Source organism: Vigna angularis, chromosome 4 (assembly GCF_016808095.1).
Source record: "Vigna angularis cultivar LongXiaoDou No.4 chromosome 4, ASM1680809v1, whole genome shotgun sequence".
Lineage (NCBI taxonomy): Eukaryota > Viridiplantae > Streptophyta > Magnoliopsida > Fabales > Fabaceae > Vigna > Vigna angularis.
This window is the reverse complement of record NC_068973.1, coordinates 34,800,621-34,816,487: the sequence shown is the minus strand read 5'-3', so window position 1 is coordinate 34,816,487 and position 15,867 is coordinate 34,800,621. Positions and strand designations below refer to the sequence as shown.

Sequence of the window (15,867 nt, the reverse complement as noted above, 5' to 3'; positions counted from 1 at the left end):
ATACATTTTTTTATTTATAAAACATCAATGATTAAGTGAACATTATTAAAGGTAATGTTGGGCTGTCACGGTCAGATGTTACAGTGAGAACATGTATCATGCACTTATACAGTTTTATATAGGCACTTCCAACTATCATTGATTAATTAAGGTAATGAGGAATTAATTTGAGAGGGCTATATTATATTATATATTTTCTTAATTAATTTTATAAGAAGATTTATTAAATTACTCTTAATGAACTGTATTTATTTTTAATCTATTATGCTTTATCTATAGTATGATCGTTTTGGTTAATATTATATATTGAACAATTTAAATGGTCAGACATACTACAACAATAACTTTAATTACCACTTTGAGTTGGACTAATTTATAGATAAAACAATCAACCTTTGAGAGAATTAAATTTAAGATTGATTAACTATTGATAAAATATAATTATTATTAAGTAGGTCATAATTAAATTATTTTTATCTATTCGAAAATTGATAACATTTATCAAATTTGTATTAACTTTAATATAAGAATGTCTATTTGTAAAAGATAAGAACAATCATTCGCACTTTCAAACCTTCAAACCACACGTGACATAATAAACTTATTTGCATAACCCAAACATTTTAAACTAAGACCAACTACATCAGTGTAGTATTTCAATAAATTATATATCAAATTATATAAATTTCAAAATAAATAAATAAATAAACGCGGACAATAAAATTAACTTATGCGGGTCGCATATATTTAAATTGTAACAGCGTCCAACACAGGAAACTGAACTTTTTATTTAAATATTTAATCTCAGACCAACGACATCAATATAGTATTTCAATAAATTATACAGCAAATTATATAGATTTCAAAATAAATAAATAAACGCTGACAATAAGATTAACTTATGCGCGTCGCATAGATTTAATACAGACACACAACAAGACTGTATCTGTGCCACGTAAGAACACCTCGTGAGGAAAGAGAAGAAAAAGTATATTGTAAATGTCAAACATTAATAAAAAAATATCAATTTTTCCTTTTATATATATAAATAGATTTGGCAGGTGCTTTTGTCTTTGAAAATTCTTTACTGAATATAATCGAATATTCCTCACATTCGAATTCTATCTACTGTGGAAAGAATCTTAACCTTTTCTCTTTAGATCAAAGAAAAAAAATTAAAATATTAAGCGTTGGATTTATCTTATTATTATTTTTCTTATACAATGCAAACACTCAATCTGGTCGGGAATAAGGCTAATAGTAAAGTTGACCAATTTTCATTTTTTCATGTGACTCTGTTTTTTAATCATACAAACGTTCATTTGTAGATTTCATCGATCTATGTCTTGAGTAGGGACTCTGAATTCTTCTATCAAAACGTGAGTTATATTAAGTTCTACAAATTATTCAACTTAATTACATGATAAAAATGAAAGTAATTATTTGATTTAAACAATATTTAAACTAATATTTTCACTAAATAATTTTAATTCGTTTTATTTTATACTTTAAACGATCCAAATAATTGCTTATAAATTGTGAAAATAACAATTTGTTCTTATCATAAACTTGTGTAATGACCCATGCCTACACGTTTGTCCAGGCATAACTTACGGACAAGATGAGTTGCTTTGTTAAATAATTCAAACAATGAATAGTAAATTAATTAAAAAAATATTTCAGACAAAATAAAATTTAAAACAAATAGAAACACATCTAATTGTAATCTTAATTAGCAGTAAATTACAGACCATGATAAAGAAAAAGGCCAAAACGTATATTTTATAACATATTAACTACTTTAGTAAGTTGTAAATAATTCTGTGTGAACATATATCATTTTACATTTCAAAATCACAATAAATTTAAATTTAAGTGATAATATTAAATATAATTGCTATTTATAATGATATTAGCAATAATGATTGTCGCCTCCTTTCAAGAAATAAGATGAGAAAACATTGCGTTTTGATGATAAGAAGGAAAATTTTCCGTTTGTTCCCAAAATGGAAATCGAAATGAATACCCCAAACATTTTGGGAGCATAAACACTCACCAATAACAATCATCATACATTTTTATTTCCTTTTATTGGGGTATAAAACATGTTCTTTATTAAATATTTTGGATCTTATTAATTACCCGATTAAATATTTATATATCATAAAACTCACTTAATTATTAACAAAAAAATATATATTCATAATGTAAAATTTACTACACTCTTATATATCAATAATCAGTTTAAAACAATTATTTTATCATAATGATCTGTCTTGTCCTATGCATGTTACTTTATTCATGTGTTTTTAATGGTGGTCGAATAAATCTTACACGTGGTGAATTTTATTTTTCTTTCATAAAATAGGTTGTTCATGCAGTGTGTGAATATGGAAGGTGTAAACATGTAAATAGTTTGGCTGAAATTACAAATAAACATTATAAACATGTAAATAGCATAGCCTCAATTATTTTGGATCTTTATAAATTGAAGCTAAGGTAGCATGGTACAAAATATGAAATTGTAGAGAAAGAGAAAGAGAAAGAGAGACAGCGCGCACTTCGCTGCAGATAAATCCACTCACTGCAAGAAAATTGCTGGGATCGTTCTTCGTTCGTTTTTTTTTTGTTGTTTTCTATCTTTTTTTTTATGATATTTTTTATCACGCAAAAGTGAAAGTTCTTCGGAGGTTGCTCATTCGTTTTCCGAGGAACAAAAATTTATAAAATCGGTGTTTCTCAAAATTAGTTCCTAGAAAATAGCTGTATCCGATTAGCCAAATTTCAACATCAAGTTTTTCTTCGCATCTTCTTTTCTTTTCTTCGTCCGATCGAGTCTTTCTTCCGGTCAAACAGAGACTCTGTTGATTAAAGAAGGAATTCAATCACACCGGAAGGTTTAATTCTCTCAAAGAAAGAAGCGTATGGGATCTACATGGATTGTGTTGTTGTTCTGTTTTGCGTGGGTTCTTGCGATGGCTTCTGCAGAAAGAAGCATTACAAGAACGGAGCGATTTAATGTTACCGAAGATCCTGCACAGAATTTTCTCATGAGAGCTGTTAATTTCTTTTGGCAATCTGAGGATTCAGGGTATCGTCATGTGTGGCCGGTAAGGTCTTCTTCTCTTTTGAATTCTTGGTTTCGTATTTGTTAAGGCAAAGACAGACAAATCATGGGAATTGGTTTTGTTTTGGATGGGAAAGGATAACTTCATTTGACGTGTCTGATTTGCTTTTGCTGGTAATTTTGTTCCTTGTGCACTTCACAAATGTTCTGATTGGATCTAAAAATTATGTTATTTTAATAACCTAACATTCATATAATAATCAATCTTAATATAAATTCGTTATTGTTTAAATTAACTTATCGAGGAATTCATTGTAAGGATAATTAGCTATTTTTAAATAAAAAAACAGTTTTTACACCGTAGAGTACACGTATGTAGCAGAAAATCGAAATTGCAGAAGAGATAAATATAGTTGAAGAAAAAATGTAGGTACATCAAAGTTTATTTTATTTAAAAAAAAATTAAGAAATTTTCTGAAACACACTTGATGAATTTTCAGTTCCTTTTCGACAAAATGTATGAAAATAACTTTTAAGTTATTCCAGATGTATGTTGTTAAGTAAGAGTAAGTTTTTTTTAATGACCCATTAATTTCATCATTTGTTTGTTTTTTCTTAAATAATTTTTAAACTATTGAAATATTTATCATTTTAATTTAAAAGTAATGCATTTCAATAATATCCAGATACTGTTTAAAACGATTTCTTATATTTTTAGGATTATTTAAATACTTTTTTCTTACTTTATATGAACAGTCTAAGAAATAAATAATTATATCAGGACATAATATGTGGGTTATTTGAGAGAAATAAAAAATGTAAACGAAAGTGAAAATAGAAGGATTTTTTTTTTGTTCTATTTTTTTCTGTTCATTTCTTAGTTAATTAAAAAAAAATTGTAGCTATGTTTTCTTTTCTTCTTATTTTTTTCCTATAAACTAAGCATGGAAAAGTAGATAAATAAGTTATGGTGTATGTTGCTTTTACGCCATATTTATTTTTACATTTAACAAATTTACATTTTATATTCATTATTTTAATTTTTAATTTTTTTAAAATATAAAAATTATTTATTGTAATGATTAAAATATCTCTATAAATGAGTTATAAACTGATGTAATTAGTGGTATGAAACATTTTCGATGGCAGGATTTGGAATTTGGATGGCAAATTGTTGTGGGCACTTTCGTTGGGTTTTGTGGTGCGGCTTTTGGAAGTGTGGGTGGTGTTGGCGGAGGTGGCATATTCGTGCCTATGCTCAGCCTAATCATTGGGTTTGATCCTAAATCAGCCACAGCTATTTCTAAATGTAAGATTAAACACCATTATGCGTTCTTTAATTTTTTAGTTTAACTATTTAATTACACTCTTATACCTTTTATAAATAAATATGTTGTGTTTTCATGCTACTTTTTCATTTTTAACTATTCAAAGTCAACCCTTAAGTACTCTAAAATCATAAAAAACTGCCATAATTAATATCCTCCGGCCGACATAAACCTACTACTGGTAGATAAATATAAAACGAGGAAGAAAAAAATATTGAAGTAAAAAAACATTTATATATGTTTTTGTCCCCTGACTATCGTCACATTTTATCTTTGGTTTCTACAAAATATTTGTTAATTTTTTTGGTAACTTTACATTTTTGTCTTATATCTCTTATTGTTTTATTTTAATTCCCGCCAAATATATTTTTTTCCAAATAATTTAATACGTAATTCCCTTTTTTCAAACAGGCTAGTAAATAAAATGTTATGAGACTAAATAAAATAGTAATTTGACTAAAAAAATTAAAATAAAATAGAAGAATTGAACCTAAGAAGCGGAAATTTTACCAAGATTAAAAAAAATAGAACTCTAATAAACTAAGACTATATTTCAAGGATTAAAATTACATATAAAATTATAGAAAAAATGAAAAAGAAAATGAAAATCAGTGATTTTGTTCTCTTTTATTTCCCATTATTTTTCATCGGCCAAGCAAAAAAGTTGTCTGGTTGTTCGTATCATTTCTTTATTTTCTTTAGTTATATTCAAACTCATATGTATAAAAAGAGAAATAAAAGACCTGCAACTTTCAATGATACAGGTATGATCATGGGTGCAGCTTTGTCAACAGTTTACTACAACCTTAAACTGAGGCATCCTACCTTGAATAAGCCAATCATAGACTATGATTTGGCCCTTCTCATTCAACCAATGCTCATGCTAGGCATCAGCATTGGAGTGGCCTTCAATGTTGTATTTCCTGATTGGATAGTGACAATATTGCTCATTGTTCTCTTCTTAGGTAACAATCATTCTAGCTGCTATTTCACTTTGGCACTCTAATATTTGTTAACTGATTTTATTGTCTTGTAGGCACCTCAACAAAAGCTTTCTGTAAGGGGGTTGAAACCTGGAAAAAGGAAACCATAATGAAAAAGGTCTTGCTTAACTTCATTTATATATTACCTGACATTTTACCTTAACTAACAACATAGTATAAATAATTCAACGACCAGAAAGTATTGTTTTGTGTCTTTCACTATGATTAACAAGAAGAAAGCACTGTTTTGGTGTATATAACCTGAAATTGATGGCTAACTGTTTGACATTTTGTATCAATCTAGGAGGCTGCTAGGCGACAATCCAACGGTGAGTTCAGATACTATTCATCAACGTACACCAAATCATATTAAAGTTTTACCGGAACAATTTATTTCTTATGTCAGATCCATGCAAGTTGCAACTTTGATTTTGGTGTAGGTTCTGGAGGTGAAGTGGAATACAAGCCTCTTCCAAGTGGACCAAATGGTGTCCCTGTGAAGGACATCAAGAGTGTCACCGTTGAACATGAGGTCACTATTCTCTTCTCCAGTGTGTTGTTACGAACTTCCTGATTTTCCTTTTATATTTAATAAATGTGTATTCTGCATCAGGTGACTATTATTGAAAATGTATGCTGGAAGGAGTTTGGACTTCTTATGTTTGTTTGGATTTCGTTCCTTGCACTACAGATTGCAAAGGTTGCTCTTTCATATATATCTACTGACAAAGATTACTTTATACTTTTACACCGTGCAACTTTCTAACTAGAGACCAATGATAATGTACTATTGACAGGAAAACTATACGACAACTTGTTCAACATGGTATTGGGTACTGAACTTGTTACAGGTAATTCTTTTCAGGACATTCCTCCATAGCATTAATTACCCTTAGACAAGAAAAATGTCTGTTAACAACATCTTTAAACCTTTCGAAACATGGTTTCCGTGTTATGCAGATTCCTGTCTCGGTTGGGGTAACTGCATATGAGGCAGCTGCCTTGTTCAGTGGACGCAGAGTAATAGCTTCCACGGGAGAAGAAGGGAAAAATTTCACTGTTTTACAGCTAATTATCTATTGTGTCTTTGGCATACTAGCTGGCGTAGTTGGTGGCATGTTGGGACTAGGAGGAGGATTCGTTATGGGCCCACTTTTTCTGGAGCTGGGAGTCCCACCTCAGGTTACTTTCAAATTAAACTTTCTATGTTTTGTGAAGTCTTATAGTTTTGTAAATTTTTGAAGCAATGTTTGTATAATGTGAGATATGTAAATTTAGGCTATCTATGGATGCAAATATGAGATGATATTTGGTGAGAGTAGAAGCAGATGAAGAAGTTTATTTGTGTTACTGAAAGGATTCAACGTGTTATGTGCAGGTGTCAAGTGCCACAGCTACCTTTGCCATGACCTTTTCCTCGTCCATGTCAGTCATAGAATACTACCTATTGAAACGTTTTCCAGTTCCTTATGGTTAGTGCCTCAGAACTTGAAAATTATAACTCTGAAAAATGCAATGTTAAAGTGATACGATGCAATATTCAATTAATTACAGTATAGCCTCTATTTAAGCTTCGTTTTGTTGAATGTTGCACAGCTGGGTACTTTTCCCTTGTGGCTGTCATTGCTGCTGTGGTTGGACAGCACATTGTGAGAAAATTGATCATCATTTTTGGAAGAGCATCTCTTATTATCTTTATTCTAGCCTCTACAATATTTATCAGTGCAGTTTCATTAGGTGAGCATCGCATGCAATTCTTTTGGTTTTGGTGAAAACTTATTATAATGTGCATTTGCTTATGGATTTTAAACGTTTAATTTGGCTCGCATTTTAGGTGGAGTTGGTATTGCAAATATGATACAGAAGATAGAAAATCATGAGTACATGGGATTTGAGAATCTCTGCAAGTATGGATAATAGCAAATTTTGGAATATTATTCTGTCCTATTTGCAGCATTATTGGTGAGATCAAATCTCCAGTAGCCAAAATTGACTTTCAATTATTGGCATGGCTTCAACTATGTTGGTGATTTGTCATTATGGATAGTTGTTGTGAAGTGATGTAGTGCGGGAAAGATTCCGAATATTCATTTTGTTGATTCAGATTTTTTTAATTACAGCCACTTTTAAATTTTATTTAATGACAACTATTTAAATAGTTAGTTTCTTCTATTATTTAATTCCGACAGACATTATTATAATACCAAACAGTTGAAAATAGATACGTGCTCTTATCACAACCAAAGAAAAACACAATGCTAATGTCAACGAAGTTCAATAATGAAAAATATAAAAATAATTTGACTGATAAAAATGTGAAATGTAAAAGAAAAGCATTTACATCTTAAACATAAAATGATCCATATTTATGTTTTACATGAAAATTATGATATTATAATACTAAGAAACAATAAAATTACATAATAATAAATAATATTTAAAAATATTATCGATTTGCAACCTAATCCATTATAATTCGTCAATCGGTTTTAATCCATAATTTAAATTTCAAACTTATACTCGTAATTATGAATAAATTATTAATGTGGAGGTGCATTCTATTTTTTTCATGTTACTTTTAAGTGGTATACCACTACCATACCAATATCTTTGCAACGCATTTCATTTCAAACGTGGTAAGGTTCCCGAACTCATACCATGTTTTTTTTTGTTTGACAAAGCATTACAAGTTTAAATAATACATTGCAGCAAAATATTTAGAGCATGGACAAAATCAAAAGTAAGTGAATTGGTTCGTATTAAAAATAGTTTTTTTAATAATTTTTTTCTTTTATTTATTTTTTAATAAATTTGAAAAAAAAATTTGAATAAAAGCAAATAAATAAATGAGAGTAAAGAAGAAAAAGATTGTACAAATATTTTATACGGATTCAGATCAAAAAATCTTACGTTCAATTATTAATCTCTTTAAAAAAGAGATTAATTAAACACTAAAAATAAACAACTACTTACATCGTAGAGTATAAGTTTAGGATTTATCTCTCTTGGCAAATAAGAGACTATAAACACTTTTTTTTGACACAAAATGATCAATAAACTTAACATTGCAACAACCTATATACACACTTACTTAGAAACACTAATGGAGACACTTTCTTATACTAACTCAAACATTTTACAAGTTTGTACACTTTTTGTCTAGAAAGTTTCTTAAGAAAGACTTTTAAACTTCTTAATAAAAGTATTTCTAAATGTTAAGCGACAAGGTATTTATAGACCCAACTTTTAAAAAATAGATCAAAATATAAAAGGTCTATTCGTAATTGTCACAAATAATCATTTATTATAAGTTGGTAATCAATTATTCCAAATGTAGTTATCTAAGGAAATAAGATTATTGTAAAAACACTTTTTCAATTCTTAACATTTACTAAAATAGTTAAGTATAATATACAATTTGTTGTTTGATTTGATAAATGCTTCTCGATCCACTTTGAGTTGATAAACACTTGAATGATTAGATATTTTGAGTCCCTAAATGCTGTAAAGTTCTAGACACTTTAGTTCCCCTACACGCTGTAGAGTTTCAGACGTTGTAGCATCAAACACTTCAGGTTTCTAGACGCTGCAAAGTTCGTAACTCTACCAAAATTGTAAAACTCCAGGTAAAGTTCCAAACACTATAAAGTGTAAATATAAGTTTTCAATTTTCTTGAAGAGCAAAAAAGAGTAACCCAGGAGGAAGACAAAGATAGAAATAAAATAAGGAAAGTTAGTATGTTTTTCACTTTTCTTGAAATGTTTTTAAAATAAGATAAATTTTTAACTCTAATATTACTAATAGGTATTTTAAAAAATATATAAAAAAAATCATTTATGAACTCTAAGTTAACTTCATTAAAATTCAAAATTTAAAAACAACCGTTTATTTATCAGTTATGTTATTCAATTTTTTTCATTTTGATTTAATAAAAAACGTAGATCTATATTTGAAAATACAACAAAGCAGTAGAAAATTTAACCACTAAAAACAACTATATTAAGCCAAAACGACTATATTTTTTAGTTTATAAATTTATTTTATATTTGTGGTAAATAATTTATAGGGTGACGTAATCGTATTTTTAATTACTATAATTTTAAAAAATGAAATCCAAGTTAACTATAAAAAATATACAAGTTACAGTAAAAAAAGTATAAGGAAATGTTAACTAAAAAAAAGTAAGAACACTCACGTCGGAAAATGACAATTTACCTCTTTTATATTTTAGAATTTTAGAAGGTTATTATATTTTAGAATTTTAGAAGAATAATTTTTTTTTATAGTATATATTCGTAAATTTGGTGAGCGTCTATCTTTTGACTTCTATCTTTTCCTCTTGTATATAATTTTTGTCTCTGTTATTTGGGTGAAATTTGTTACCACAGTTGAAGTTTATTAGAATCTGGAAATTTCGTGGCAGAATTGTATTTTGTTGTACCCACCACAACACAACGGCGCATTTGGCTCTAGTAAAAGAAGAAAGGTTCGGTGTGTTTATGATTGACGCGGCGATTCGTGTAACGAAAGCAATTCCCCAATTTTGATTTGTTTTGAGGAAAAGAACAGTTCCCATTCAGAACCCTAATCTAACCGCATACGCTTTCTTCAACGTCTGCGTCGAAACAACGCCACACACGCACGATGGTGTTCTACTTCAAGGCGCGTCCTGAAGCCGGCGACTACACTATCTTCATGGGTCTCGACAAGTTCGAAAACGAGGAGCTCATCAAATACGGTTTTCCCGAAGATATTTGGTAACCCCAATGTTCATTCTTTCAATATCTTAATTTCTTTTTCGTTTCCTCAAATTCTCTGCATCCGGTAGAAATTGCACACTTGGCCTTGGTCTTGAACGCGATTTGATTTGATTAGCAGTTGTGTCGTTTTTGTAGCAGAGGTTTCTGTGCTGTTTGGTCTCGATGTTTTGCATCACTAGTTGAAAGTGAAGGATTGTCGATTTTGTGGTTAATACTCAATATTATTATCATGTAATAGTCGGGTTTGTTTAGAATTGTGATTCAACCAATTCTTTTGTTTTAATAACACTGTATTTATTTTGTCCGGGGGACGAAAATTGAGTTTTTTTCGTGTATAGGGCAACCCATTTTGGGGATGTGATGTTGCTTTTGGCTATTTGTTCTGTTCTGTTTCTGGAAGATAGTAATTTCTTCACGCATTTTTTCTTAAATTTGTTTCCTTGAATGGCGACTACTTTCTTTTTGTTTTGATTTAATGCTTGCTTAGATATTTGTGTTGTTTTTGTTTTCATTCACTGAGGTTCTTTATTGATAAAATCTGTTTATTGTAGGTTTCATGTTGATAAAATGTCTTCAGCCCATGTCTATGTAAGACTGCACAAAGGCCAGACTATTGATGGCATGAGTGAAGGTTTACTGGAAGACTGTGCTCAGCTTGTCAAAGCAAATTCAATTCAAGGTGAAAGCCTGACAGTTTATTCCTCTGGTTTATTAGTTTAATTGATTTAGCTGCCAATTTTATGTGTTACTGCAAAAGAAAATGAGAAGGTAAAATGAATTAAGGTCTCTCCTATAAGTTAAAATCAGCTTATGCATTTAGCTTTTATAGAAACTCGTTCATTTTATTTCTTCAGAATTTTAGGTGCATAAGTTGATTATAGTTTATAGGAGAAGTTCAATGTATTGTACCTTTTTTCTCTTCTGCTCCTATAAGTGTTTACAGAGAGATTTATCCAAACAGGATCTATGTTTACCAATAGAATTCGGTAAGGCTATCTCCTACTATTTCAAAAACATATATGCAGTTATTATATGACTTTCATATGTATCTTTCCAGTTACTGGTACTATGTGCGCAGTTCTTATCATTTTTCTTTATTCATGTCAGGGAATAAAGTGAACAATGTTGATGTTGTTTACACTCCATGGTCTAATTTAAAGAAAACTGCTTCAATGGATGTTGGTCAAGTTGGTTTTCACAATTCAAAAATGGTGAATGCTTTTCACAGTTGAATCTTTTTTCTCATCTTTTTAGTTCTGTCTTTTTTCTTTTTGTTTTTTCAGTGTGGGCGGGTGGGTAGTTGAATGGTTCATTTTAAGAGAGTATCATTTTCTGGTTTTCATGCATTTTAGGTTCGAACAGTGAGAGTTGAGAAGAGGATAAATGAGATTGTTAACAGGCTAAACAAGACAAAAGTGGAAAGGAAACCTGATTTGAAAGGTACTTAATAAGTTTGCTTCATTTCTTTTGAGTAATATTTTCTTTAGAACATTTAAGTTTGGATAGTTAAAAATGCTATTTTTTTCTGGACAAGGAGGCAAATGGTGGACACCTCCTTTATTTTTTATAGGTTATCTTAGCTATAGGCATTTACCCTTTATGGTGTATCATGTATAATATTTGTACAAATCTGATTTGGTATATGGATGGTACATGTGCATCAGCTGAGAGAGAAGCGGTTAATGCAGCTGAACGAGCTGAGAGAAAACAACAATTAAGAGAAAAGGTGAGTATTGCTCTTTTTCTTTTCTTAATTCATGCACACAACCAAATCATCTCTGTCACTAACCTCAGTATTTAAGCATAGTGGATTATATAGACTTGGATTTGAAAGTAGAGTTTAATTTTGATGGATTGGCAGTGAGAATATGTTGTACGCTTTCAGCCTACCTCCTCATTTAGTTAGCTTAACTTCTCGTGTAATTCTTAACTTATTAAGCTCATCTGATAATTTGTTATCATATCAATCGATGTAATTGAAATCTTTGTATACTGTTGGAGCATCAAAGTTAAGCTCAACCCCATGTTGCTTACCTTTCTGATTCATAGTTTTTAAAATTATCATCGTTGTTTGTCCACGTGCACTAATAGAGTTGTGTGTCACTTTTTAGCTTTCTTCCCTTAGGGTTTTGTCTGTTAACTTTGTTAAGGACTAGAGGATCCTGCTCAATGTTTCTTGGAAGTCTGACTCTGCAAAAAATATATGATGAAAATAAGACGTCTGCTTTGAGCTGTAACATGGGTGAAAGTTAATTACTATACTTCAATTGATAAGTTGTCTTGGTGCCTTCTTTCTAGTTTATGGTTCAATCTTTCTTCTAAGACACTATGAAAACATTTTATTGAATTTTTTTTTTTCCATTTATCCACATGTGTTTCCATTCAGAAACGCCGTGAGGAATTGGAAAGACTCGACAAGGAGAGACAAGCAGAGCTTCGAAGCTACAAGGGTTTGATGGTTGCTGAAAATATGACATCAAACAAACAAATTGCATCTGGAAGCAAATCATTGCAGGAACTGGAGGAGGATTTCATGTAAGCATTTGATTATGGGGTTTTAGGAAGATGAGTGGCGATCAACTTGCAATCTGGCAGATCTATATATTGATTACTTCTGGAATATGAAGCTGCATTATGTTATCTTTCTTGAGGAAACCAAGTAATGTGTTTACCCAACTGTGATCAGATAGAGAAAAAGACGGGGGTGGGGGAAAGGGAATGATTGGACTATGTTCTTCGCAAAGGCAATATACCTTACTTATCTATAACCTTGCTTGAGACAATGGTTTTAATATTATTGTTCTCACAGTCTAGTCAAAAACTGAAATATTTCTTGCTATATTTAGTGGCAGTTTATGCTTGGCTGGTTTAGAATTTAGTTTTCCCTTTTTAATTTTATTTTCCCCGCTTGAGAAATTGTTGCAAAATGATCTCCGGTGTTGATGGTACGGACAGAAAAGCCTTTTATTGTTGTTGATATCAAAACTAATAGAACACCAGTTTAGCTTGAGACCCTACCCAGTAAGGTTTGTTTACAAGGGGTACTAGCACTGGTATATGAATGTTTGTATGTTGCCCATGAAATCTTGTAACAGAACATCATAATTTGTTCGTCTGCACATTCGTTTCTAACTTGATGATAAGGTAATCATAGTCGACTATAGCTATATTATAGCTGTATTTACACTTTCATAAGATAAGGGCTATATAAAGATAGAGAAGATAGGATAAGTTATTTGCTTATTATTTTAATTTGTTATTTGGTGAGATAATGTGATGTGATATTTACACTAACAATATTAAGATATGTCACAACTTTCATTTACACATCAAAGTTCACTATTTTAGTTAAGTATTATTGTTCAATTTTAAAATGTAAGGTTTAATCTCATTGGGTAACATTTTGACATGGAAAATGTGACAATATACGACATGCATATATAATAAAGACGTCATTCGGTTATAATATTGGAAAGCAGTTAGAGACATATAACAGACTATATTGGTTACAGTCATCCAAAATAAAATCAGAGTTGGTCTCTTAAACATAAAGGACCACTGTGAGTTATCATAAGAATAATACTACTAATCAAGATCCTAGACATACTAAGTCGCAACATCACCTTCTTCCAGCGCTTGCTCCACAGACACCTCCTCTTCATCTGCTCACATCCAATTTAGGATGATCATTGCAACAGGAAACATACCCAAACAAAGCACGAACACACAAGCAAGGGTGAACTAGTTTCATAAGCAAGCATACTATATTAAAGTAAACAATTCATCAAATAAATACTTTAAGCCAAGCAAGTTAAACCATACAAAGGAACATGTCATAAACTAGACTTGACTCGTTGCTTTATAAACCGACTTGTCCGGACCATAATGATTACCAAGCTATGGCGGGTTATGCACTCGTGGTGGCCTCTACTGCTTTGCAAAGCCGTTGCCAACGGGTTCCACCCTACCACTCTCACGAGGTTAGTTTGTTCCGCGCCCTGGAGCATACTGGAAGCCTCCAAGACTAGGACCTCCTGCTATTCCTCACCACATGGATCAATCCTCTCTACTTGAGAATGAAAGACCATTGGAGCGTCAGGAAAACCCCCAAGACTGAGCTACCATGCAATCATTCTACACACTACCAGGACACCACCATGTATCCCCTCCTTGAGGATCATGAAATTACGTTCATGAACCGTACTGTCACTTTGTAATCATATACTTTCTACCACAATCATCATATACACAATCTCAACAATATACATTACTCACCACTCACAAATTATAAAAATAACATCTCCACAATTGAATCTAAGTTAATCAATACCAAGAACCAAACAGCTCCAACTAACCCATAACAGCTCATAAAATGCATCAATTTATACATACCTACAAGTAATATAATTATTGATTAACACTCACGTTTCAATATAAGAAACAACTATCCTTACTTTATTTTATATATATAGGTTTAATCATTCCGGAGGTCCCTATTTTCGGGCAGAATCTCAATTTGGTCCTTTTCTTTCTCGGCGTCTCAATTGGGTCCTATTTTTGTAAAAATTGCAACAATTCGGCCCTTGCCGTTAAATTGAACCCAACGGCGTCAGTGTCTTGTTGACGTGGCACGCCGGAATGAGTTTTTAATTGACGTGTAGGGGCTACTCTGTCTGACGTGTATATTTATATTTTTTTAAAAACAAACAAATGGAAAGTAGGGTTTTGGTGTTTCTGATGATGGTGCTAAAGACGGGAATGGTAGCCGCTGATAATGTTAATTCTTACCATTATCTAAGCATCATTTTAGTAGCAAAATCAACTCTTCTTTAGCTTATTACTTGCTTAAATCCTCTCTTTTATTTAGTTTTAGTATTTATCTATATTTTGGGCTACATTACGTAAATAATACTCTAATCCCTTGTTTTCTTTGATCTATTTTGATGTTAGGAAGATCCTCCATTACATTGAAGAGCCTCGATGATCTAGGAAGTCATTGATTTAACAGTCATTTTCGCTTAAGCGAGAATAATTTAGCTTAAGCGAGAATGACTATCTTCTCCAAGAAGAATTCTCGCTTAAGCGAGAATAATTTAGCTTAAGCGAGAATTCGGGCAGTATATATACTCACGAGGCAGAAAGAAAAATGGTCTTTGGTTCTTTGGAGGCGCGATTTCACGTCTAGAGCTCATGGAGGGCGCGAGGAGCTTGTGGGAACATCTCCTCCTCTTCCTTTGGGTCTCCTTCTTCTTCCATCTTCCATGTTTGTAAGCTTTAGGGTTCTCCATGGAAATGGAGAACCAGATTCATCTTGTTAGGGTTAGATGTAGCCTATGAACTCTTGTGTAATGAATGATTGTTTCGTATTTATAAATGCATTTTCTATCTATTACTAGTATTCTTGTTTCCGATCTTAAAGCTTGCATGTAATGGGGACGTTCATGACTTGATTTTAGGGTTTCATTGAGCCAGGGATGGGATATGAAATCTTGAACTGAAACAAGAGTCCTTGTGGGTCATTGAGCCAGGGATGGGATATGATTCACATGTTGTCTTAGATCCTAGTTCTTAATGCGGGTTTGCTTGTTAGATTGTCCAAGGGATTGGAGTTTGATAAGGAAAACCTAGGCTCTTTCACCTAAGGGATTAGGGCTAGAGTGTTTTAGTGGATTGACTTTAGTAAATTGATAGAGAGGAGATGAAATTGGTTATACACAAGAGTGCATTG

The 15,867-nt window shown here is 31.4% G+C and overlaps 2 protein-coding genes across 2 annotated transcripts; both read left to right on the top strand.

The window, feature by feature from the left end:
* Positions 1 to 2,477: 2,477 nt before the first annotated feature.
* LOC108321805 (sulfite exporter TauE/SafE family protein 3) lies at positions 2,478 to 7,540 on the top strand. The gene is made up of 12 exons (XM_017553664.2): positions 2,478 to 3,110; positions 4,217 to 4,376; positions 5,160 to 5,360; positions 5,432 to 5,496; positions 5,683 to 5,707; positions 5,819 to 5,910; positions 5,992 to 6,078; positions 6,176 to 6,229; positions 6,339 to 6,560; positions 6,757 to 6,850; positions 6,975 to 7,115; positions 7,213 to 7,540. The coding sequence occupies exons 1-12, from the start codon at positions 2,925 to 2,927 to the stop codon at positions 7,293 to 7,295; spliced, it is 1,410 nt and encodes a 469-aa protein (XP_017409153.1). The 5' UTR covers positions 2,478 to 2,924; the 3' UTR covers positions 7,296 to 7,540.
* A 2,197-nt stretch (positions 7,541 to 9,737) lies between these two features.
* LOC108321772 (uncharacterized) lies at positions 9,738 to 12,978 on the top strand. The gene is made up of 6 exons (XM_017553623.2): positions 9,738 to 10,136; positions 10,691 to 10,818; positions 11,247 to 11,350; positions 11,492 to 11,579; positions 11,804 to 11,865; positions 12,526 to 12,978. The coding sequence occupies exons 1-6, from the start codon at positions 10,024 to 10,026 to the stop codon at positions 12,676 to 12,678; spliced, it is 648 nt and encodes a 215-aa protein (XP_017409112.1). The 5' UTR covers positions 9,738 to 10,023; the 3' UTR covers positions 12,679 to 12,978.
* The last annotated feature ends 2,889 nt before the right edge of the window (positions 12,979 to 15,867 follow it).

What these genes read in the sequence shown, in the direction of transcription:
- LOC108321805 (XM_017553664.2), top strand. Translation starts at nt 2,925, where the DNA reads ATGGGATCTACATGGATTGTGTTGTTGTTCTGTTTTGCGTGGGTTCTT. An exon ending in GGTATCGTCATGTGTGGCCG is followed by an intron (nt 3,111 to 4,216) that starts GTAAGGTCTTCT and finishes TTTCGATGGCAG; the next exon opens with GATTTGGAATTTGGATGGCA. An exon ending in ACGTTTTCCAGTTCCTTATG is followed by an intron (nt 6,851 to 6,974) that starts GTTAGTGCCTCA and finishes AATGTTGCACAG; the next exon opens with CTGGGTACTTTTCCCTTGTG.
- LOC108321772 (XM_017553623.2), top strand. Translation starts at nt 10,024, where the DNA reads ATGGTGTTCTACTTCAAGGCGCGTCCTGAAGCCGGCGACTACACTATC. An exon ending in GTTTTCACAATTCAAAAATG is followed by an intron (nt 11,351 to 11,491) that starts GTGAATGCTTTT and finishes CATGCATTTTAG; the next exon opens with GTTCGAACAGTGAGAGTTGA. An exon ending in AAGGAAACCTGATTTGAAAG is followed by an intron (nt 11,580 to 11,803) that starts GTACTTAATAAG and finishes CATGTGCATCAG; the next exon opens with CTGAGAGAGAAGCGGTTAAT.